General features: G+C 46.1%; 1 protein-coding gene across 1 annotated transcript in view; it reads left to right on the top strand.

Annotated features, from left to right (window-relative positions):
- The window catches only part of IPO7 (importin 7), a 188,326-nt gene that overhangs the window by 132,375 nt on the left and 32,163 nt on the right, over positions 1 to 23,788 (top strand). The window contains 3 exon segments of the mRNA XM_030201007.1: positions 1,165 to 1,293; positions 10,293 to 10,359; positions 10,455 to 10,580. Of these exon segments, the coding sequence (XP_030056867.1) occupies positions 1,165 to 1,293; positions 10,293 to 10,359; positions 10,455 to 10,580 (322 nt within the window).

Raw genomic sequence — 23,788 nt, 5'->3', positions numbered from 1 at the left:
TTTTTTTTTGAGCCACGGTTCTTACAACCAGATTATGGTCCCTCCCTTAAATGTACTGGTCTGTTACGTCCCATCAGTCACATTCTGCACCGGTATGGAGGGACACTAAGGAAGGAGAAATTAGATCTTACCTGCTAATTTGCTTCCCTTTATTTCCTCTGGACTGACCCAGATCCCTCCTTTACCAGTGATTTAGGGAAGACATGCTTTGTTTGTTTGACTTTGGTGGTGATTAAAAGACAAAATCAGCCAAAAAAGGCAATTGACCATAAAGTGAAGGTCTACAGGTCTTTTCCTGTGTCACACAGTGGCTGTTTGAGTTCTCCAGTTGCACAGAAGCTTTTCTCCTTTCTATCCTACTTTGTAAAGGTAATACTGAATCTCACTCTAGCTAGCCAGGGCTCTTATTGACTCATTGGCTCTCATGAGAGTCAGAATTCTCAGTGTCCACCTGATGGAAGGAGTGCACAACCCATCAGTCACATTCTGGGCCAGTCTGGAGGGACTGAAGAAAAGCAAATTAGCAGTTAACATCTAATTCTCCTTATAAATGGTACACAGTGCTGTACACCTGGAGTGGTTGGGGATAAATTGTGTGCACCTGTACGTGAAACATCCTTGGTTATTAAATTGCTTTGACAGTAGTCCACTGAATTGCTTATATTCAGTTTAGTCACCTTCATTCAACCTGGGGTCTTGGTAATCCCTCCCCCTTCATGAGTACTTTCCATTGGCCAACTACAGTGAAGGTAGCACATGATAGAGCCTGAATTTTCAGGTCACATCAGTTAAGAGCATAAAATGAATTTGTGTGCTTGTGTATACTTAAAATCAAGTACTAAATAATGAACAATCCCTTATGTGCAACCTAAGCTCCACTTTAAAATGGGCTATGACAGAACTTTACAAGTGTTGTTTACTAAAGTTTGTGGTTTATGCTCCTCCTTTGCACCTGGTAATATTTATTGAATCAATGCAGTTATCCAAAGGCGCTGATGTATGAGTTTTCAAAGCCCCAAAGATTCCTTTTTCAGCTCTTACTGAACCCATTACATTGTACCTGTTTTTAGTAGTCCCATTTACTTAGGTGGTCTCTTACATCGTAAGATACACAAATAGTAGTGTGTGAATGGCAAATGGACATTCATTTCTCTCGTTGTAAAGGCAATGACTTTCAATCAAGTGATCCAGACTGGGCCTGATGAGGAAGGCAGCGACGATAAGGCAGTGACAGCCATGGGGATTCTAAATACCATCGACACTCTGCTCAGTGTAGTAGAAGATCATAAAGAGGTCAGCTGTTCTCTGTAGTCTATACAAAGTTTGCTTTCCAGCGTGCATGTTTTCCATTTCTCATCATGCCTTCACAGTTAACATATATGTTGTACTCTAATGCAGCTCATCTATGTGTATTAAAGCAGCTACTACTCTAGCCAGCACTCATTTTTTTAAAATATGCTTTAATCTCTGCCTTAAGTGTTGGAAATTATATGTGTTCTAGTGTTTCTTTATGTTCTGCAGAGCTTTTCTTTCCTTTTCACTGAGAAGGAGCATTGGAGAAAGTCAGATTTATTGCAATAACTAACAACCAATGCTGCTCTAAAAAAAAAAATATATATATATATATATATATTTTTTTTTTAAATTGAAGTTTGCCTTTCACCAAAGGTTATGCAGTTGACTTCTATTGATTAGAACAGATATGGACAAACTATTGTGGTGTGAGAGCCACTCTGGGACTTGTGACCAGGTTGAAGTGGTCTCTCCCCCCCCCCCCCCCCCCCCCCCCCCCCCCCCCCCAGTCATAACTCCCATACTTCTTCATTCCCTCAGTCAGGGATTGTTAATGACCTGACACTAGGCCAGTTGCTTTTATTCAGTTCAATTATCTTCATTGTGTTTCAGAGTCTTGATAATCACCTTTCTGTAGTACAACCAAAGCAGTTTACTTATTGCATACAGGTGCAGTACGTATTTTACCTTTTCCTAGTGGGTCCAGGGAGAGGGGATTTTTGTTGAAATTGGTACTCCCAATTATTTTGAGAACTTGGCTCCTAGGGTAACACCCTCAGCCAATCCTTCTCATTGTCCCACAGTCCCTTAGAGATGGTTGTCCAAGCAAAAAGTTTGAAAAGGTAAGTCCTTTCCATAGAAGCCTCTGTCTTCCTATCCTTTCCCCACAAACACACTCACCTTAGTGACTTGTATGGTCATCCAAGCCTTAAAACTACCCCTGCTACTGCACTGCTGATCTTTTGCAGTCCCTGCTCGACAGAGCTTACAATCTAATTAGGACAGACAAACAGGACAAACAAGAGATAAGGGAATATTAAAGTGAGGATGATAAAATAAGGGTTCTGAACAAGTGAATAAGGTTTAGGAGTTAAAAGCAGCATCAAAAAAGTGGGCTTTTACCATAGATTTGAAGACGGCCAGACATGGAGCTTGACGTACCGGCTCAGGAAGTCTATTCCAGGCATATGGTGCAGCAAGATAAAAGGAATGGAGTCTGGAGTTAGCAGTGGAGGAGAAGGGTGCAGATAAGAGAGATTTACCCAGTGAACGGAGTTCCCGGGGAGGAATGTAGGGAGAGATGAGAGTGGAGAGGTACTGAGGAGCTGCAGAGTGAATGCACTTATAGGTCATTACTACTTTGTAGCTCCTTCGCATGCCCCCTAGTCCTAGTACTTTTGGAAAGCGTAAACAGACGCTTCACGTCTACCCATTCCACTCCACTCATTATTTTATAGACCTCTATCATATCTCCCCTCAGCCATCTTTTCTCCAAGCTGAAGAACCGTAGCCACTTTAGCCTTTTCTCATAGGGAAGTCGTCCCATCCTCTTTATCATTTTCGTCGCCCTTCTCTGCACCATTTCTAAGCTGTAGTGTAGGTAACACTGAAGTAGAGAATGTCTATAAACATTTTCTATTAAAAATGGTAAAAATGTGCCAGGTGCTATGCACAGTCATGTAAAGGAGTTGGCTTTGATTTTGAAACTTAGAAAATGACAGCAGATAAAATTCTTATGGTCAATCCAGTCTGTCCATTCATACCAACTGCTAGTCTCTCCTCTCTTTCTCTCCATTAGATCTTTTCCCATGCTTTTTTGAATTTAAATATGAATTTAGTCTTCATCTCTTCCACTTTTCCACTGGGAGTATTTCCTTAGATTACTCCTGAGTCATCCCCTTTCCCCTTAATCCGATGCCCCCTCATTCCATTCAATTGAAAAAAAAAAAGTCTGCGTCCTGTGCATTTATTGCTACAGAAGTATTTTAATGTTTTATAGTATGTCTCCCCTCTTCCTCCTTTCTTCCAAAATATTCATATTGAGATCTTTGTCTATGCTCATATGCTTTGATGAAAACCATTTCAGTAAATGCCCTCTGGACTGACTCCATCCTGTTTATATTATTTATTGCATTTGTATCCCACATTATCCCACCTCTTTTTGGAGGTGCAGTCTCTATTCTCCGAGGACAAGCAGGCTGCTTGTTCTCACTGATGGGTGACGTCCACGGCAGCCCCTCCAATCGGAACTTCACTAGCAAAGGCCTTTGCTAGTCCTCACGCGCCCATGCGCACCGCGCATGCGCGGCCGTCTTCCCGCCCAAACCGGCTCGTGTTTGTCAGTCTTTTTTTGTCCACGCTCGGTACGGTCGTGTTTGCACCGTTCGCGCCCCATAAGTTGACCCTCGCGCATCTTTTGACTTTTCGCTTTTGAAAAAAAAAAAAAAAGGGATTTCGTAGAAGGGCCTTTCGGTCTTTTTCCCTTTCCCGTATTTCTAGTTTTTGGCCCCGTTAAGTTTTCTTTCGTTTTCGGGGTAGGCCCTTTTGAGGCCTCGGGTCGAGTTTTTTTCTCCCCCTCTTTTTGGTGCCTTACCGCAATTACGAGTTTTGATTTCGCCGGCGTGATTTTTTTGCCCATGTCATCGAAGTTTCCCAGGGGCTTCAAGAAGTGCGCCCAGGTAATCTCGCTCACTGATAGGCACGCGTTGTGTCTTCAGTGTCTGGGGGCTGGGCACTGCCCGCAGGCCTGTAGTCTTTGCGCCCTTTTACAGAAAAGGACTCAGGTAGCGAGATTGGCCCAGTGGAACGTTTTGTTCTCGGGCTCTTCATTGGCACCGGGAGTATCGAGTGCGTCGACGTCGACAGCGTCAAGACCTCCGCCCTCGGCCGCGACTGTATCGATTGCATCGAGGCATCGACCCTCTGCATCGTCGGGGCCGAGACATCGGAAGGCTGCGTCGGTGGTACCGGGACCTCCACTAGTGCTGATGTCGTCGGACGGTGGTGCTTCGACTGGAGTCCAGGTGAGGGCTGTCCATTCCCCTGCTGGTGGCGGTGAGCCTTCGGGTGGGTCTCCCCCTACCCTGAGGGCTCCTGCGGTACAGCCCCACCGAGACCGACCTTCTTCGGCCTCGGCCCCGAGGAAGCGACGGCTGGATTCTACGTCGTCCTCGTCGGTACCGGGAAGCTCCGGTGACATGCTTCGTTTGAAAAGTCAAAGAAGCATCGACACCGGTCTCCTTCCCGCGTCGGTACCGAGAGCTCTGGGTTGCCGAGGGAGTCGGCACCCAGTAGGCATCGGCACCGGGAGGACCGCTAACCCTCCTGAACAGAGGTGTCGATGCGCTCCACCTTGGACAGCCCGGAACAGCCTCCACACCCGGAACAGACTCTGACTTTGACTCCTGCATCGGCTTCCATATCTTTCTCCACAGCCGCCCTGCACGAGAGTCTCCGGGCCATTCTCCCAGAGATCCTGTGAGAGCTGTTGCGCCCTTCCCCTCCGGTACCGGGGGTGCTTGCGCCTCCGGTACCGTCGAGTGAGGCGCCGGCTGGCCCCTTGCCCGGGGTGTGGTCTCCGACATCGGTGCCGCTTGCGGTCGCCTCCCAGGAAGGTTCCCCGTCGGCGGAGGGAGCTTCGCCGGTGCGGGCGAGGGAGTCTACCTCTCGACGCTCACACCGTGGCCGTGTTTCCACGGCGTCGAGCCGGGCACGGCTTCAGACACAGGTTCATGAACTTGTGTCTGATACCGATGGTGAGGCCTCGTGGGAGGAGGAGGAGAACATCAGATATTTCTCTGACGAGGAGTCTGATGGCCTTCCTTCTGATCCCACTCCCTCCCCTGAAAGGCAGCTTTCTCCTCCCGAGAGTCTGTCTTTTGCGGCCTTTGTCCGGGAGATGTCTACGGCCATCCCCTTCCCGGTGGTTGTGGAGGACGAGCCCAGGGCTGAAATGTTTGAGCTCCTGGACTATCCTTCTCCACCTAAGGAAGCGTCCACAGTACCCATGCATCATGTCCTCAAAAAGACATTGCTGGCGAACTGGACCAAGCCTCTAAGTAATCCCCACATTCCCAAGATCATCGAGTCCCAGTACCAGATCCATGGGGACCCAGAGCTGATGCGCACTCAGTTGCCTCACGACTCTGGAGTTGTGGATTTGGCCCTAAAGAAAGCTAAGAGTTCTAGGGAGCATGCTTCGGCGCCCCCGGGCAAAGACTCTATAACCTTAGACTCCTTTGGGAGGAAGGCCTACCATTCTTCTATGCTCGTGGCCAAAATTCAGTCTTACCAGCTCTACACGAGCATACACATGCGGAATAATGTGCGACAGTTGGCGGGCTTGGTGGACAAGCTCCCTCCTGAGCAAGCCAAGCCATTTCAGGAGGTGGTCAGGCAGCTGAAGGCGTGCAGAAAATTCCTGGCCAGAGGGGTGTATGACACCTTTGATGTTGCGTCCAGGGCCGCTGCTCAAGGTGTGGTGATGCGCAGACTCTCATGGCTGCGTGCCTCCGACCTGGAGAATAGGATCCAGCAGCGGATTGCGGACTCGCCTTGCCGTGTGGACAATATTTTTGGAGAGAAGGTCGAACAGGTGGTAGAGCAGCTCCACCAGCGGGATACCGCTTTCGACAAGTTCTCCCGCCGGCAGCCTTCAGCTTCTACCTCCACAGGTAGACGTTTTTATGGGGGAAGGAAGACTGTTCTCTACTCTTCTGGTAAGCGTAGGTACAATCCTCCTTCTCGACAGCCTGCGGCCCAGGCTAAGCCCCAGCGCGCTCGCTCTCGTCAGCAGCGTGCGCCTCAGCAAGACCCCTCGGCTCCCCAGCAAAAGCAAGGGACGAGCTTTTGACTGGCTCCAGCAGAGCATAGCCGACATCAACGTGTCAGTGCCGGGCGATCTGCCGGTCGGAGGGAGGTTGAAAGGCCTCTCATAACCTCCGATCAGTGGGTTCTTCAAATAGTCCGGCAAGGATACACCCTCAATTTGGCCTCCAAACCTCCAAATTGTCCACCGGGAGCTTACAGCTTCCAACACAAGCAGGTACTTGCAGAGGAACTCTCCGCCCTTCTCAGCGCCAATGCGGTCGAGCCCGTGCCATCCGGGCAAGAAGGGCTGGGATTCTATTCCAGGTACTTCCTTGTGGAAAAGAAAACGGGGGGGATGCGTCCCATCCTAGACCTAAGGGCCCTGAACAAATATCTGGTCAAGGAAAAGTTCAGGATGCTTTCCCTGGGCACCCTTCTCCCCATGATTCAGGAAAACGATTGGCTATGCTCTCTGGACTTGAAGGACGCTTACACGCACATCCCGATACTGCCAGCTCACAGACAGTATCTGCGATTTCAGCTGGGCACACGTCACTTCCAGTACTGTGTGCTACCCTTTGGGCTCGCCTCTGCGCCCAGGGTGTTCACAAAGTGCTTGGCTCTAGTAGCAGCGGCACTTCGCAGGCTGGGGGTGCACGTGTTCCCATATCTCGACGATTGGCTGGTGAAGAACACATCCGAGGCAGGAGCTCTGCAGTCCATGCAGATGACTATTCGCCTCCTGGAGCTACTGGGGTTTGTGATAAATTACCCAAAGTCCCATCTTCTCCCAGTACAGAGACTAGAATTCATAGGAGCTCTGCTGGATTCTCGGACGGCTCGTTGCTTATCTCCCAGAGACGAGAGCCAACAACTTGTTGTCCCTCGTCTCGAGGGTGCGAGCGTCCCAGCAGATCTCAGCTTGGCAGATGTTGAGATTGTTGGGCCACATGGCCTCCCCACAGTTCATGTGACTCCCATGGCCCGCCTTCACATGCGATCTGCTCAATGGACCCTAGCTTCCCAGTGGTTTCAGGCTGCTGGGGATCTAGAAGACGTGATCCACCTGTCCACGAGTTTTCTCAAATCCCTGTATTGGTGGATGATTTGGTCCAATTTGACTCTGGGACGCCCTTTCCAAATTCCTCAGCCACAAAAAGTGCTACGGATTCGCTTAATTGTACAAAGTACTCTAAGCTCTCACTACAGACTTATATAGAAGCACTATTTGAACCAGGATGCTGCTGCTTGTGTTGGTCATGGCTGAGCTTGCGGTTTGCTATGGAAACACCATTCACAGCCATTTGGGGGAGGGCAGAGGAGGAAAGTCGTTTCAGGCATTGTACAGTGGTGATGCATACTGGTTGGGTTTAGCAACATGATTTGCAGGATCCTATAAGGAGACCTGGTTTGTCATCCCCAGCCAAGAGCTATTGCTGAAGTGATTGAACTAAATCTATTGGGGATATGAAATATGGGGAAAATCCTTGGGAGGTTGCAGACCCAGTTCTGATTAATTCTTAGTATATCAGGTTCAAAGTCAGCCTTATCTGGTCTTCTGGAAAATAACATGGCTGTTCGTGAAATTAATAGATCAATTAAAATGTGAAGTTTACTTCTGGGTATGGGGGGTGGGTAGGTTAGTGGGGAGTTAAGATTTGGATCTTGTTGTATTGATGGTCTGGAGTCATCAGAATCAAGACCTTGGGCTACAATGATATTTCTAATGTTACTTTAGTTGGGGGGTTGGCTATGAGTGGAGGGATGGTAATGATATAGTTGTAGATTGTTAATGGCCTTTTTTTTTTTTTTAGTGATACTCTTTTATGTGTATTCATGGCTTTATTTTCAGTAAAAAGATTCTTTAATAATATAATGCAGTGGTCCCCAGACCTGGTCCTGGAGGCACCCCAGCCATTAAGGTTTTCAGGGTACCAACAATGAGTTTTCATGAGAGAGATTTGCATTCAATTGAGACAGTGTATGCAAAGCTCTCTCATGAATATTCATTCTGGATATCCTGAACACCTGATTGGCTGGAGTGCCTCCAGGAATCAGGTTTGGGAACAACTGATATAATGTGAAGCTTATTAACCAGGATATTTTAATTTCACTGATTTAGTTTTATTTATATTTCTAATGTATCTGTGAAAGATTATGTAGCTTGTTTATTTTGTAGCTGTCTTAATTTAGTGATTTTTTTTTCTTGTGTTATTGAAGCTATTTAATATATCTATTGGTTATTTTATGTAGTGAAATGTATACACACTCTTGTACACTGCTCTGTTCCCAGTGATGGATAAGTAGCAGTCCTATATAAATTTGTATTTAATATGATGACACAATATGGAGAAACATAGACTGAACAAATCAAGTTACCTTGACCAATTTCAACTAACTCTGGAATTGAAATAGAGCATAGCTATGCTAATTAAAGTCCAAATTAATGGAGGTAAAGCTTCCCATCCGTTCTGTTAACATACTGCAGTATTCTGTGGGCACAAATGACCAAGGGCCAGATACACTAAATCTAACGAGCCAGCAACATGGTTTTTAAACTAGTTCTAGCCGGTTTAGCGAGCAAGGGTTAAAACGTGGCATGCACAAAAGGGCTCTCTGAGCTATTTTCCTATCACGGTAGTAGCTAACGAAAACGGAATGCAAAGCTATTATAATGAGCTAATTACTATACAAATGTGCTAGCAAGGCAATGCACAGCACAGCCATTTTCCAACTGGATGCACAGAAGCAAACCCTACCTTCAGTGCTGAAATCTTAACGTGAGGTTTGGAGCTATCGGTCCTGACAGTTCCACAGCCACCTTTGCCATTTTGCAGGAGGAGGACGACACTGGAGAGAGGAGACACGACGGAGCAGGGAAGGCAGTGAAGTGTTTGGAGCCTGGACTGCTTGCTACCCCTCAAACACAGCAGTAAAAAAAAAAAAAAAAGGTTTTGCACGGCTCAGCTACAAATGCTACAAATCCCCCACTCCGGAGCTCTCCTGCTTGTTCCGCCTCCTCTTGTTCCAGCAGCCAATCACAGTGAGTTGAGCTACAAATGCTACAAATCCTCCCACTGTGGAGCTCTCCTGCTGGTGCCGCCTCCTCGTATTCCAGCAGCCAGTCACAGGGCGTTTAGCTTCTCTGCTGTTAGCTAAACTCGCTGTGATTGGCTGGCAGGAGGAACTTCTCATAAACTGGAGGAGTGATTTGCTGCCTCGTCTGTTTACAGCACAACAGTTCCCCAGTGCTGTATGCTGCTCAGCAGCAGTGTTGCCAGGTGGGCGGTTTTACCGCCCAATTGGGCGGTTTTCCGCGACCCGCCACGGGAAATTTTTGCCCGCGGCGGGTTGCGGTTTTTTGGGCGGTTTTTTGGGCTTTCGGGCGGCTTTTTGGGCGGCTTTTTGATTTTTTTCGGCCGCGGGGGGCGGGGTTAGTGACGTTTTTGGGCGGGGTTAGTGACGTTTTGGGCGGGGCCGATGACGTGGGAGGCGGGGCCGATGATGGGGAGGCGGGGCTGATGACGTGGGAGGCGGGGCCGGTGACGGCGGGGGCGGGGCCGGTGACGCGGGGGTGGGGGTGTCAGGGGTGGGGTTTGTGTTTGGGCGGGTTTTGGGCTGGTTTCTGGCCTGGATTGGGCTGGAAAAAAAATTTCTACCTGGCAACCCTGCTCAGCAGTTTACAAGAACAATTTTCAAGGAAAAAAGAAGTTTTATACGGCTTTCATATACGCAGCTTCTGTGCGTGTATGAAAGCTGCTCTGAGCATGCACAAATCAGCTGCGCTTAGCAATTGGCTGATCTGTGCATACTCAGCTGACGGACTGGATTCCTCCCCAAAGAAGGAAATCGCATTCAAATGAGCTAACAGCGAGCAGCTCATTTGCATGCGATTTCCTTCATGCATGCCCGGCTTCCTCAGAATCGGTTTGCAGCAACGAGGATCGCTAAGGTAAGAGCTTTTTGCGGGGGGTTTAGTGCATCTGGCTCCAAGTCTAGCAGGAAATTGTGACTGTAGTGAGATATGTGGATGTTCAGCAGTCTGCTTAATCCTCCCCTCTGCTCAAAACTGAGAATGCCAATATTGTCTTTACTATCTCCTTTTTTGAAAAGGTATCACTTTTCTGCAGAAACTTGTCTGCCAGTGTAACATCTATTATACCCAACAACTTTAAATATTCTATCTACAGATTACCCAGCAGCTGGAAGGAATCTGTTTGCAGGTGATTGGGACAGTTTTACAGCAGCATGTTCTAGGTATGGCTCCTTTTCTTTTGTACTCTTGTATACTAGACGTTTAAAGTGTCTATGAAAACTGGCAGAGGGCTAACACCTAACTGCTTGTGTTTCAGAGTTCTATGAGGAGATCTTTTCCTTGGCTCATAGTCTGACCTGCCAGCAAGTTTCTCCTCAGATGTGGCAGCTTCTGCCATTGGTGTTTGAAGTCTTCCAGCAGGATGGCTTTGATTACTTCACTGGTATGTTTGTCCATAGTATATATCATGTTGACTTGCGTTATTCCACTGTTTAATTTACTGCAGGATGAGGTGTAATAAATTGCATTAAAAGTTTATTATCGGTTGTTTCTGAAAAACTTGCAATAAGTGTATAAATGATATCAATGGTTTGTAAGTGGTTAAAACTTTAATAAACATATTTAAAAAAGTTTATCATCATCTTACTCATGGGACATAGTTTAAAAAGCATATATAAGAACAAGCTTCTTTGAAGTGGTATGTATTTTTTTCAGTTCTTATATTCTGCCCTTTTAAAGATAGTACAGAGCAGATTACAGTAAAAGCATAGCAATGTCTCCTTCCCTGCCCCCTTTTTAAAATTTACATAGTAACATAGTAAATGACGGCAGATAAAGACCTGAATGGGCCCATCCAGTCTGCCCAACAAAATAAACTCATTTTACATGGTATGTAATACTTTATATGTATACCCGAGTTTGATTTGTTCCTGCCTATCTCAGGGCACAGACCATAAAAGTCTGCCCAGCACTGTTCCTGTACTGAAAGTTCTGAAGCTAACGTTGAAGCCCCTTAAAATTTACACTCCAGCCCATCCATATCTATTCAGTCACGATCAGGGCACAGACCGTAGAAGTCTGCCTTGCACCGGTTTTATTCTCCAAATACTGGCGTTGCCACCCAATCTCCGCTAAGATTCCATAGATCCCATTCCTTCTGACCAGGATTCCTTTGTGTTTATCTCATACGTGTTTGAATTCCATTACCGTTTTCATCTCCACCACCTCCCACAGGAGGGCATTCCACGTATCTACCACCCTCTCCGTGAAAAAAATACTTCTGACATTACTCCTGAGTCTGCCCCTCTTCAACCTTAATTCATGTCCTCTAGTTCTACGACCTTCCCGTCTCCGGAACAGGTTTGTTTGCGGATTAATACTTTTCAAATATTTGAACGTCTGTATCATGTCACCCCTGTTTCTCCTTTCCTCCATGGTATACATGTTCAGGTCGGCAAGTATCTCCTTGTACGGTTTGCAATGCAAATCCCATACCATTTTTGTAGCTTTTCTTTGCACCGCTTCCAGTCTTTTTACATCTTTTAGCAAAATACGGCCTCCAAAACTGAACACAATACTCCAAGTGGGGCCTCACCAACGACTTGTAGAGGGGCATCAACACCTCCATTCTTCTACTGGTTATACCCCTCTCTATGCAGCCTAGCATCCTTATGGCCATGGCTGTCGCCTTGTCACATTGTTTCTTCACCTTCATATCCTCCGACACCAACACCCCAAGGTCTCTCTCCTGAGTCAAGCTTACTAATCTCTCCCCTCCTATTTGGTATCTCTGTTTTGAGTTTCTACACCCCAGATGCATCACTCTGCACTTCTTGGCATTAAATTTTAACTGAAAATCTAAACACAGCCTCACACTGGCTATGTATATATATGAGTCATTCCGTGTCAAGTGGACCAATTTTAAAGGTCGTCCACACCTCACCATCTCAGATTTTGATGAAATTTGGTACATAGTTTCTTTATGATAAAAAACTAAGCTGTGCAAAATTTTAGTTCAAAAGACTAAAAATTGGAGGTTCTAGGGGACCTCAAGTAAAGGGTTGCAAAATGTCGCCTGAGCAAAAATGACATTTTGGGCCAACTTCCAGAAGCTGTAAAACTGGAAGTTTTAGTAGTACAAGGGGGATATTTGGAGAACCTGCACTACTTTTAGGGCTTAATGAACTGGCAAAACCCCATGTTCCTAGTCCTCTTACCTTTTGAATGGTTTAGGCTCAAACTTTGCCAAAAAAAACGGCAAAAATCAATTTACAGCGATGTTGAGGCTGCTGTAGTTTCTAAACTAGTTGGCCTTTCAGGTTGATTTTTGGTAGGTGTACTAAATGCATGGCTGTAATGAGGCATTCCAATTTGCAGCACTTTCCTTCAAGTGGTTGAAAATTTATAAGCGTTCAAAGTTGGTATAAAAAGCATTTTTGCCCATTTTGGGCTATCTTTGATGCCCTTGATCTCCAGTGGGACAGCTTCAATATTCTTTCTTTTAGCACCATTAGAAAGAGCAGATTTCCTTCTATCAGAATATGTAGTTTTCAATTTGGAGTCTCTCCATATAAGGATTGCAAAAAAAGTGTTTTTTGCCCAGTATTGTTGAATGATAGATGAAACGGATATAGGGCCCATCGATGTTTCTAATTGCTGTATAAGTCACTCAGTTGCTTTTAGCATGCGTTGGTCCGTGGTGGCTACGTCACTACCAATTCAATAGGAAGTGGCAACCTCATCGCCAAGAGGTCACGCCCGCTAGCCAGGCAAGTCCAGCCACTTGGCACAGGTTCCCAAGCCTGAAGGTGGGCATCTTACTTGAGGTTCCCAAGCCTCATTTGGTTGTCTTTGCCTAGTTTCTCAAGCCTAATGGGGGTGACTTAATGGTTCCCAAGTAAAACCTCAGTGCTGAAGTGACAAGAATTTTTCACTGATAAGTTTCACTGCTGTTTCTGGAAATGTATACTGTCGTCCAAGTGCTGTAGTTGCTGGTACTGGAAGAACTGCTAGAATATGCTGTTCAGAAATCCAACAAGAATCTCTTCTGCTAGGCCAATGAAATGATCGTGCAGGCCCGCATGGATGCATAAAGTTGACCAAGGCATCATGTTCTTCAAATGATGTGTCACAGACATTGCCAATCCACCATTTGTTGTCATAAACACAGGCAACATACTGCCCAGGCTGAAGTTGAGACACATTTATGCCAGGTACACTCACTGGGTCATCTGACTGACAAAGTTTGACAACAAATGAGGAGGAATCATTTGACACTCTACTGACTGAAATTTGGTTCAAGTCAATGGGATTAAGCTGGTGATTTTCACGAGTTCCAGCAACTGTGGAAGCTTTACTGAATCTTTCCTCTTGTGCAGATCTTGAAGATTCAATTTCATCCTTGGAAACAAAAATGAACTTGATTTTATTTATTTTTTGATCACAAAATTCAAACAAGCCTTGTGCTGTGAGAATTTGGCTATTTTTAGGTCGTTGCAAACTAGCCTGAGCAGCTAGTCGCTTTGTTGTACCACCTATGGCATCACATGGTGACTTGCCATGGCTTGTGTCAAAGAAATTCCACTGTGCACTTATTCCAAATTCTGTTTGATGATAGCACGAGTTGGCAAAGTTTTTGAAGTTCTTGTATTGTGCAGCTGAGCCATCACTAAAGTATGTTACATATTTTATTTCTCCAATTTTGCTTTTCAAGAACGCGATTAATTTTTCCAAGAATGCATGTACAGCAACTGCATCATGCCTCAAGCTGTCACTTATTATGCAAACACTTATGCACTGAATTTCACTTGAAGCATCACGGAAGTACACAACAAATGGATGCAGTGTAGCTTGACTGTTTTCCCAGTGGAAACCTTGAACAGCATCTTGGACAATAAAGGAGTAGTTTTCAGCAAAGTCCAAGAGAACAACAATTTCACAAGGATTTAGGTTTTCTTTAACAGTTTTTAAGTATTGTGTCTGATGTTTGGAAATGTAATGGTGAATTGACAGGTTTGAAACTTTCAATGCAAGCTCAGATACAAAATCATCAACATACATCTGTTTGGTCTCCAGTGTGGTGCGATCTGTATGAACCCACTGCTTAAACTCGATTGTTTCACCTGGGTCATCATCACTGAACACTTCTGTCAGGTAATTTTCAAGCACATCTTTACCTGGACATATTTCACACCTGTGAAGCATGCATTCTTTGCATTCCAAATTGCACACAGTTTTAGCCATCACAGTGCTTTGTAATCTTCGTTCAGCAGATGGCTTCCAGCAAGCATAAGCTTCACATTTTGATGCACACTGAATGCATACCAGATGAGCCAACAGTGACACACCATTTTGGCCTTAGCTCACAAAATTTGGAAAAACCCACTTCTGGCCCATTTCGAGTATGATATGCAACATACATTTCTTTTAGATTGTTAAGCAGCAAGCACTTTTGCATTTGAATTTTTTCAGTGCCAGTTCTGACAGAGACAAAATTTTTTTTCCCTGGGCACAGTCTACTGAATTCATCATCTTCAAAAAAGCCAAGAATTTTTTTTTCTGTTTCTTCTGGTAAAACTTTACCTTTCTTCTTGTCTGGTTTTGCCAGAATTCCACAAACTGATTTCAGATTTCTTGCTTTTTTAACCATTCTAGTTGAAACCATGAATTCTGAGGCAGTTCTTTCAATAGACCAGCTGTTTGGTGCTAAAGTTAGTATTTGCAGTTTTTCTGCATGATTTGCTGAAACTTGGACTTTGTTTTTCAACTAGTTTAGCAGGTCATCATAATCAGAACATTTGTCACATTTCTGACTGGTAGAAGGTTGAGTTTCAAACTCATTTAGGTCTAAGCCACCAGCAACTGCAAGATGATGACTCAAAGTATTTTGCACTCGCCTGATTTTGCGCTTGGTGTAGCCTCGTACATCACGCTTGCTGACTTTTTTGAACTTTAATGGAGAAATACCAAGAGATGTCAAACTTGTGTTCAACTTGCCAGAAATGTCACTGTGTTCATCATCTGCTGTTGTTGATGATGATAAAGAATCAGCAGCTCTGTTACTGACGTCTTTTCGACAAGATGGACATAGTTTCTGACCCGGCACAAATATTTTGCTTGTTAAGGCCTTTAGCTGGGCTGCTAGTGTGTCATCCAGCACTCTTAAGCCCCTTTTTGCATTATGACCACCTTTGGAAAATGGGTTACAGCAGGTTCTTTGCAAAAATTCAAACTTTTTCAACAGTAAGGATTCATGATGAAGGCAAATAGTTGATCCAGCATCGAAAAGTTGACCAGAACGCTCTTGTAACAACTTCTGTTGATCAGGCAGAAGCTCTTCAATTAATTTCAAACCTTTATTTTTATTGTATGTCAGTAAATGACACTCTGATGTACTTGAACAGCCAACTGAGCAAAGTGGAAATTCATCTGATCTTTCTGGATCCATTGATGACCATTAGCATCAGTTCAACAAACGCATTTATTCTTGCAATCAGGTTTTCAATGGGTAAAATTTTACTTCAGTCTAAAGTGATTAATATCTTCATTTGTGGCATTTAATTCAATATAAATGAGCCTGTCTGTGCAGGTGCGAGTTTCTTCAACAAGAAGTATGTATACAATGGTTTCCACCCTGTTTTTTAGTTTACTTGAACACAGTTTTATAACATAATGTTTAAAGAAAACTTCTTTAGCCAGTTAGACTTGGCCAATTATGATTGGTGAACCCTGTTGCAAGGCAGAATTGTTTGTTTCATTGCCCAATTGTATGCTTCTGGTACCTCCTGGCTCCTGAGTGTCTGTTGCTAGGCTTACTTTGATGCCTACAGTTCACTAAGAGGTCAAACTGTAGCAAGGGTGAAGAAACACCAGCAACAGACACTCAGACGCCTTGCAACAGGGTCCACCAATCATAATTGGCCAAGTTGGTCATCCTAACTGCAGTTTTCTTTAAACCTGTTATGAAACCTGGCCTCATCCTTCCACATCCTAAAAAAACATTCCTGTTTTTTAGTTTTCTTGAATACAGTTTTATAACATAATGTGTTCTTTATTTTAAAAAATTGGTGCTTTTTGAAAGAAGAATCACTTTTACTACACTTGTATCAAGGGTGTAGTGAAGAAATCACAGGCTGCTGCCCGCAAACATTTGAGGACATTTTTGCAATCCTTATATGAAGACACTCCAAAATGAAAACTACATATTCTGATAGAAGGAAATCTGCTCTTTCTAATAGTGCTAAAAGAAAGAATATTGAAGCTGTCCCACTGGAGATCAAGGGCATCAAAGATAGCCCAAAATGGGCAAAAATGCTTTTTATACCAACTTTGAACGCTTATAATTTTTCAACCACTTGAAGGAAAGTGCTGCAAATTGGAATGCCTCATTACAGCCGTGCATTTACTACACCTACCAAAAATCAACCTGAAAGGCCAACTAGTTTAGAAACTACAGCAGCCTCAACATCGCTGTAAATTGATTTTTGCCGTTTTTTTGGCAAAGTTTGAGCCTAAACCATTCAAAAAGTAAGAGGACTAGGAACATGGGGTTTTGCCAGTTCATTAAGCCCTAAAAGTAGTGCAGGTTCTCCAAATATCCCCCTTGTACTACTAAAACTTCCAGTTTTACAGCTTCTGGAAGTTGGCCCAAAATGTCATTTTTGCTCAGGCGACATTTTGCAACCCTTTACTTGAGGTCCCCTAGAACCTCCAATTTTTAGTCTTTTGAACTAAAATTTTGCACAGCTTAGTTTTTTATCATAAAGAAACTATGTACCAAATTTCATCAAAATCTGAGATGGTGAGGTGGGGACCCCTGGTCCACTTGACACGGAATGACTCATATGCTATTTAACACTCGCACTGTTACTGACTTATCTCCCATATAATGATGGAGAAAAAAAACCTCAGTAATGCCACCCAGCCAGCCCAACACTGCGGACTATAAGGCATAGGCCCGGTGCACCATCATTTGGCTTAGAAAAAAACTCCATCTACTATCATTAAGGTTACTTCTCTGTATAATGAATATGGAATCTCTAACTCTGCACAATTCCTCCAGTATCAGTCGTGTGTGTCAAAACTTCTATAGATCAATTATTTTACTGATTAAATGTCTTACTGATACAATCCTTATGTATAGAACATCCTTCTTCTCGGCCCCGGTGTTCCCGCCAGAAATCACTTAGCTCTTAATCCAAACGCTGTAGTGTTCTGTTCTCATCGGTACCACCAGCTGATCAACCCAACAAGGAGCCCCCGTTTCAATGTTGCATCAGGGGTTTTACAGTTGTATCCAGATGTATCCAAATATTTGATCCTGTGTTTACTCTGCTGTATCCAAAACCCAAAAGCAAGCAGGTAACAAACCCCAGGATACCGATGCCACGTTAATAAAGGGGATTATACTCCTCCCTTTCCGGTTTCCTCAACCAGTCTGTCATATCCACCAGCTGTGTCATCGTTCTGTCATGCGCTCCAATTCCCCTTCTCAATCAATTCAGTCAGTCATCTCTCAGGGATTAATTAGAAAAACGCCGACCACTCTACAAGAACATTCAATCCTTCTGGTTCAATGGAATTAAAGAAAAAAATCCGTTTCTGTTCTCTTTGGTGTAATGCTCTACTTAGATCACCTCGTCTTTGGGACGGTTTAATCTGTACCAATATTGTGCTCACTACATCATCAAACTGGTGATGTTGAGTCTCGCAAAGAATCACCAACGGAGCCTCCCTCTTTAAAAGTTTCAAGCAGGACCGATGCTCCATTAACCTAGTTTTTAAACTTCTAGTTGTTATGGATGTATATGAGGGTGTGTAATAGAGTGTATTTGTATTGCATTCTTACTTATGGGGATTTTAAAGATTTCGGTTTTCCTTGTCATCAGCAGATGAATCCATTACGAATGAGTTGTGTCCACCTACCAGCAGGGGGAGATAGAGAACACTGAAAACCATAGTGCCTCTAGAACGGCTAGCTCCATCTGCCTCTCAGTATTTCTCTATCTCCCAGCAGGGTAGGATGCAGCTTGTTCAGCTCCTTGAAAATTTCTGCCTGGGGAGGCTCCTGTGCTTGGCCTGTTGAGCTGGGGTGTTGTGGCTGGTGGTGCCCACTTTAAAGGCACATAGATTCGCCCTTTCCCTGCCTTACCCATTGTAGATGCAGGCACATAGGTTCGCCCTTTCTCTGCCTTTCCCACTGTGGATGCAGGCACATAGGTTCGCACTTTCCCTGCCTTTCCCACTTCCCCCTTGTGGATGTAGGCATATAGGTTCGCCCTGTCCCTGCCTTTCCCACCCTCTACTGACTCCGGAGTACCTCTGTAGCTGTTCGCCTCCAACTTTCCTCACAGCGTAAAAAAAAAAAACAACTCGCTTTTTATGTGCTGCTATTTTGAGGCTTTTATTGACGTGCAGCGTGACCGGAGCTCGGTGGACTCGGTCCTTTGAGATAAGAGTGGTACTCAGCTCCTTCGGGGAGGGCCCGCGGACGGCGTTCCGATTTTGTATTTTATTCCGCTGTTTTTCGGCGATGGCTGCTGAGGGAGTAAAGCGCTTTTCCTGTTGTGGCAAGCGCAGATCAGCAGCGGGGCTCTGTAAAACGTGCTGTATAGACGGTAGAGCCAGTACGAGCATGGTGAGTGATGAGTCTTCCCTCAGTGGAGTTGACAGCGGGCGCCATCGTGGAAGCGCCGCATGGCTCGACCCCCGCGGTTGCGGAGGAGTCTGTGAGCAGAGGAGCGCCTCGGGCCAAGGCTACCAGAGGAGCTCTGTTTCCTGTAGCTCCTAATTCGGAGACGGGAGGTCAAGCTGAGTTTTTCTCCCCTGAGTTTGAGCTTATTTTACGTAAAGCCTTCATGCTGAAAAGAGCTCTGTCGCAGGTGTCTGACACTGCGTTGCTACCTGGTCTCCCTCTGACTGATGATGGCCCAGGGCAGATGTCAGAAGTGGATGCCCCTGAGCGTTGGATGCACGCTTAACATAGATGGATAAATTCCCCGTCGGAGAGTGGCGCACCCCCCCCCCCCCCCCCCCCCCCCCCCCCCCCCCCCCCCCCGTGGTCAGGCTGTGGGGACTCTGAGGGATCTGGCAGGCCTTCGTGGTCTGAGGAGCCAGAGGAAGGTGCTGGTTTGCCACTGGATCTGGATGATACCACTGCGGTTCGGATTTTCCACCGCGATGAGCTGCCAGCGCTTATCTCTGATGCCTTACAGGCCCCCTCTCTATTGATGATCCTGTTCAAGGCGAGGCCTCCTCTGGTAATCCGAGGATGGCGAGTACTAAGAAGCCTGCTCGAGCCTTTCCTTTGCATGACTCCATCCAAGAGCTTATTTCTGCTCAATGGGCTGACCCAGAGGGGCCCTTGAAAGTGGCCAGGGCAATGGGGCATCTTTACCCTCTGAGTGAGGAGCACTTGGCCCGTTTTGGGATGCGTAAAGTGGATGCCTTAGTCACGGCTGTGAGAAAAAAAGACCACCCTCCCAGTAGAGGGAGGGGTCGCCCTGAAGGACATTCAGGACTGGCGCCTAATCAACGCTAAAACAGTCCTTTGAGATTTCGGACCTGGCCTTAAGGGTGTGTGTTTGCAGTTCTTATGCTGCTCGAGCCTGCCTTTTTTGGTTACAACAGGCAGTGGAACAGCCCGTGGATGGCGCGGAGTCCCTCACTGAGGTTGCACCGCGCATGGAGTCGGCCTTGTCATTTTTAGCTAACGCCCTCTATGATCTGGTCAGAGCTTCGGCTAAACAGATGTCTGTGGCGATGTCCGCCCGCCACCTTCTATGGCTACGGCATTGGGCAGCTGACATGGCCTCTAAGCAAGGCTGGTGAAGTTGCCCTTTCGGGGACTTCTGTTATTTGGAGAGGATTGTTAAAGACCTGGGGAATTCTAAACCCCTGCGGTTACCTGAGGATAGGCCGCGGCCTTCTTCCACGGGTCAGGTGGTTCCCTCCTCCTCTAGACCTCGCTTCCGTGAAGCTAGAAGGTATTGCCCGGGGTGCTCTGCTGGGTTTACTCAACGTGCCCGTTTTCAGCAGAGGAGCTCCTTTCTCTCAGACAAGTGATCCGCAGCGGCCACTGCTAGATCTGGAGTTCAAGGGCGACCCTCTCAATGATGGTGCGCCGGTCCACTCCTCCTTTACAGATGTAGGAGGACGCCTTTCTCTCTTTCTAGAGGAGTGGACCAAGATTACCTCGGATCAGTGGGTCCTGGACCTGATCAGAGAAGGTTATCGATTGGAATTCAATGCCCCAGTGAGAGACGTGTTTTTGGAGTCCTGATGCAGTACTGCCGTCAAACGGGCGGCGGTAGAGGAGACCCTACAAGTCTTGTTGCACCTTGGGGTTCTGATCTCTGTGCCTCCCGCCAAACACGGCTGCGGTCGTTACTCCATTTACTTTGTGGTGCCGCGAAAAGGTGGGTCTTTTCGGCCCATTCTCGACTTGAAGGAAGTCAGCAAGTCTCTGAGCGTGCAGCATTTTCACATGGAAAACCTTTGCTCCGTCATTGCGGCGGTACAGCCAGGAGAGTACCTCACGTCTCTGGACCTAAAAGAAGCTTACTTGCACATACCTATTTGGCCCCCGCACCAACGGTTCCTCCAATTTGCAGTGTTGGGAAAACATTTCCAGTTTCGGACCTTGCCTTTTGGCCTCGCCACAGCTCCCTGAACCTTTTCAAAGGTAATGGTGGTAGTAGCTGCCTTTCTCAGGCGAGAGGGTATCCGGGTTCACCCGTACCTAGACGACTGGCTCATCAGAGCGGACTCGGCAAAAGAGAGTCATCATGTCACAGCCAGAGTGGTCTCAGTATTGCAATCTCTGGGCTGGGTCGTCAGTATACCCAAAAGTCACCTGACCCCCTCTCAATCTGTAGAATATTTGGGGGTCCGGTTCGACAAGGCCTTGGGGTTTTTATTTACACATTTGTACCCCGCGCTTTCCCACTCATGGCAGGCTCAATGCGGCTTACATGGGGCAATGGAGGGTTAAGTGACTTGCCCAGAGTCACAAGGAGCTGCCTGTGCCTGAAGTGGGAATCGAACTCAGTTCCTCAGTTCCCCAGAACCAAAGTCCACCACCCTAACCACTAGGCCACTCCTCCACTAGGCCCTTAATAGGGCGGTTTATCTACCCAACCAAAGGCAGTGCAAGCTTCAGAATCAGGTCTGTCTGCTCCTGAGGATGCCTCGCCTGCGAGCTTGGGACATTGTCCAGCTGTTGGGGTCAATGACGGCCACCTTCGAAGTGAGACCTCTGTAGGTTGCCCTGCTTCAACGATGGTCTCCGATATCCCAGGATTATCAACGCAGACTCACGTGGCTCCCTGCGGCCCGACTCAGTATGGAGTGGTGGCTCTCAGATAGCATGCTGCGGCGAGGAATGCCGCTAGCGCTTCTCGATTGGTGCCTGGTGGTAACGGATGCCAGCCTGAAGGGCTGGGGAGCACATTGCCAGGGAAGCTATGCCCAGGGTCTATGGACACCTGAGGAAACGGGGTTCCGTCACTCGCTTAGAACTGAGAGCGATATTTCAGGCGCTTCTGGCCTTTCACAAAACCTTGGAGGGACTGGCTGTCAGAGTTCTGTCGGACAACACGACAGCAATGGCCTACATAAATCAACAAGGCGGCACTCAGTGCAGAGCACTGGCTGCGGAGGCCGCTCTAATTTGCCACTGGGCCGTACTTATTAAGCGGGTCCTTCCTTGTACATCTAGGGTGGTGGAGAAAGACACTGAGAGTAGATATGTCCTAATACGTTTAAACTATATTTTTATTTATTTATTTTTGTTACATTTGTACCCCGCGCTTTCCCACTCATGGCAGGCTCAAATGGGTCAAGAGTACTATATTTGTGCTGTTTATGGGCCTAATAATTATGACGCTGGTTTTTTCCATGCCCTAGTGAAATTGGGTCTTAAATATGATACAGCTGTGTGGATTATGGTGGGAGACTTTAATCAGGTTTTTGAGCCATCCCTAGATCGGTCGTCCCCCAGTGCATGCAGTGCTTTAGGTAAAGGAAAATGTTTACCTTAATCTTTGTAAAGTACTTGATTTAGTAGACCCTTGGCGATTACTTTACCCAATACAACGTGATTATACCTGTCTATCTAGAGTACATCAAACATGGTCCCATAGTGATTACATTTTGGTCTCGACCTCTGTTTTTTTCCAGGGTCAGCACAGCAACATTTGGTCTGATGGTAGTATCTGATCATACATTAATTTGGACAGATTTAGTCTTGGGCACATCGGTAGGGGCTGCAGGCTCATGGAGATTCCCTTATTTGTCAGGCTTGGATTTTTGAGATTTTCTAACCCAGAAATGAGCTGCATACTCGGAGACAAATAGTGGTCATCAGGATACACCTATACTATTCTGGGAGGGGGGAAATAATTAGCTACATGAGTGCGCGCCACAAGAGATTGATCCAAGGGATCTTATCGTTAGAGCATCGTTATCGACAGGCTAAATAGGCCCACATAAAAAAACCATCGAGGACTAACTATGAGACCAAGATGGCTACCTTGGCTGCTTTGAACTCATTGATCCACGAATGTACCAAGAAATGTCTATGCTTTCGCCATTTTCAATACTATAAATTTGGTAATCGAGCAGGCAAATTGCTCTCCAGGGTGGCGAAAGCATGGTCCCCTAGAACGTTTATTCCTACTAGGACAGCTCGATTTTTGTACACGAAAGTCTTGTCCTACTGCTATTATGCAAATCTTTTATGACTATTTCTCCCAAATTTACTGGGCGGAACCGCAGCGGACGGGTTTGTCGGTGTCAGATTATCTTGCGGGTTCAGGCCTTTTGATGCTATCCCCGGAGGCAAGTACGCAATTAAGTGCCCCTTTGCGAGCACGGGAGGTTCAGCTGGCCATTAAATATCTCTCGTCAGGCATGTCACTAGGTTTGGATGGGTTCTCTCCGGAGTATTATAAGATGATTGTAAATCATGTGAGTGTTCCGCTCATACAGTATTATGAAACTGCGATCTCTCAGGGAGCTTTTTCATGTCAGGCTAATGAAGCTCTTATAACACTTCTACCAAAACCCGGGAAATATCCTGATTCTCCTGATGCATTTCGTCCCATCTCTCTGCTTAATGTGGACATTAAGGTGTTGGCGAGGATTTTAGCGGATAGGCTGTCCAAGTATATGCCCAGTCTGGTGGGCGGCCACAAGGTAGGCTTTGTTAAAGGACGTCATCCGGGGTTGCATGTTCGCAGAGCGCTTTTGGCTATAGCACAGAGTCGGGCCTCTCAAACACAGTTGTTGGTTAGCCTGGATGCAGAAAAGGCCTTCGATCAGGTTCGTTGGGATTACCTGTTACTTCGTTATGTGGGACTGGAGGGGTGGTTCCTTCAAGCGGTTTCTGCGTTCTATTCGGAGCCCTCTGCCAGAGCGTTAGTTAATGGTCTGCAGTCTCCTGCCTTTTCAGTGGGCAGGGGCACTAGACAGGATGCCCTCTATCTCCATTGTTGTTGTTGTTAAATCTGGAACCTCTCTTGTGTACTATTGCAAAAGACCCCGAAAATTTTGGACATTTCCCTTCCTCATCTTTCGATCAAGGTATTGGCTTATGCGGATGATATCCTTCTGACTCTCACGAACCCTCCCCATTCCCTGTCTCACTTATTA

The sequence above is a fragment of the Microcaecilia unicolor genome, chromosome 4 (genome assembly GCF_901765095.1).
Source record: "Microcaecilia unicolor chromosome 4, aMicUni1.1, whole genome shotgun sequence".
Classification (NCBI taxonomy): Eukaryota; Metazoa; Chordata; class Amphibia; order Gymnophiona; family Siphonopidae; genus Microcaecilia; species Microcaecilia unicolor.
The sequence above is the reverse complement of the archived record's forward strand: the minus strand, read 5'-3'. Positions and strand labels throughout refer to the sequence as shown.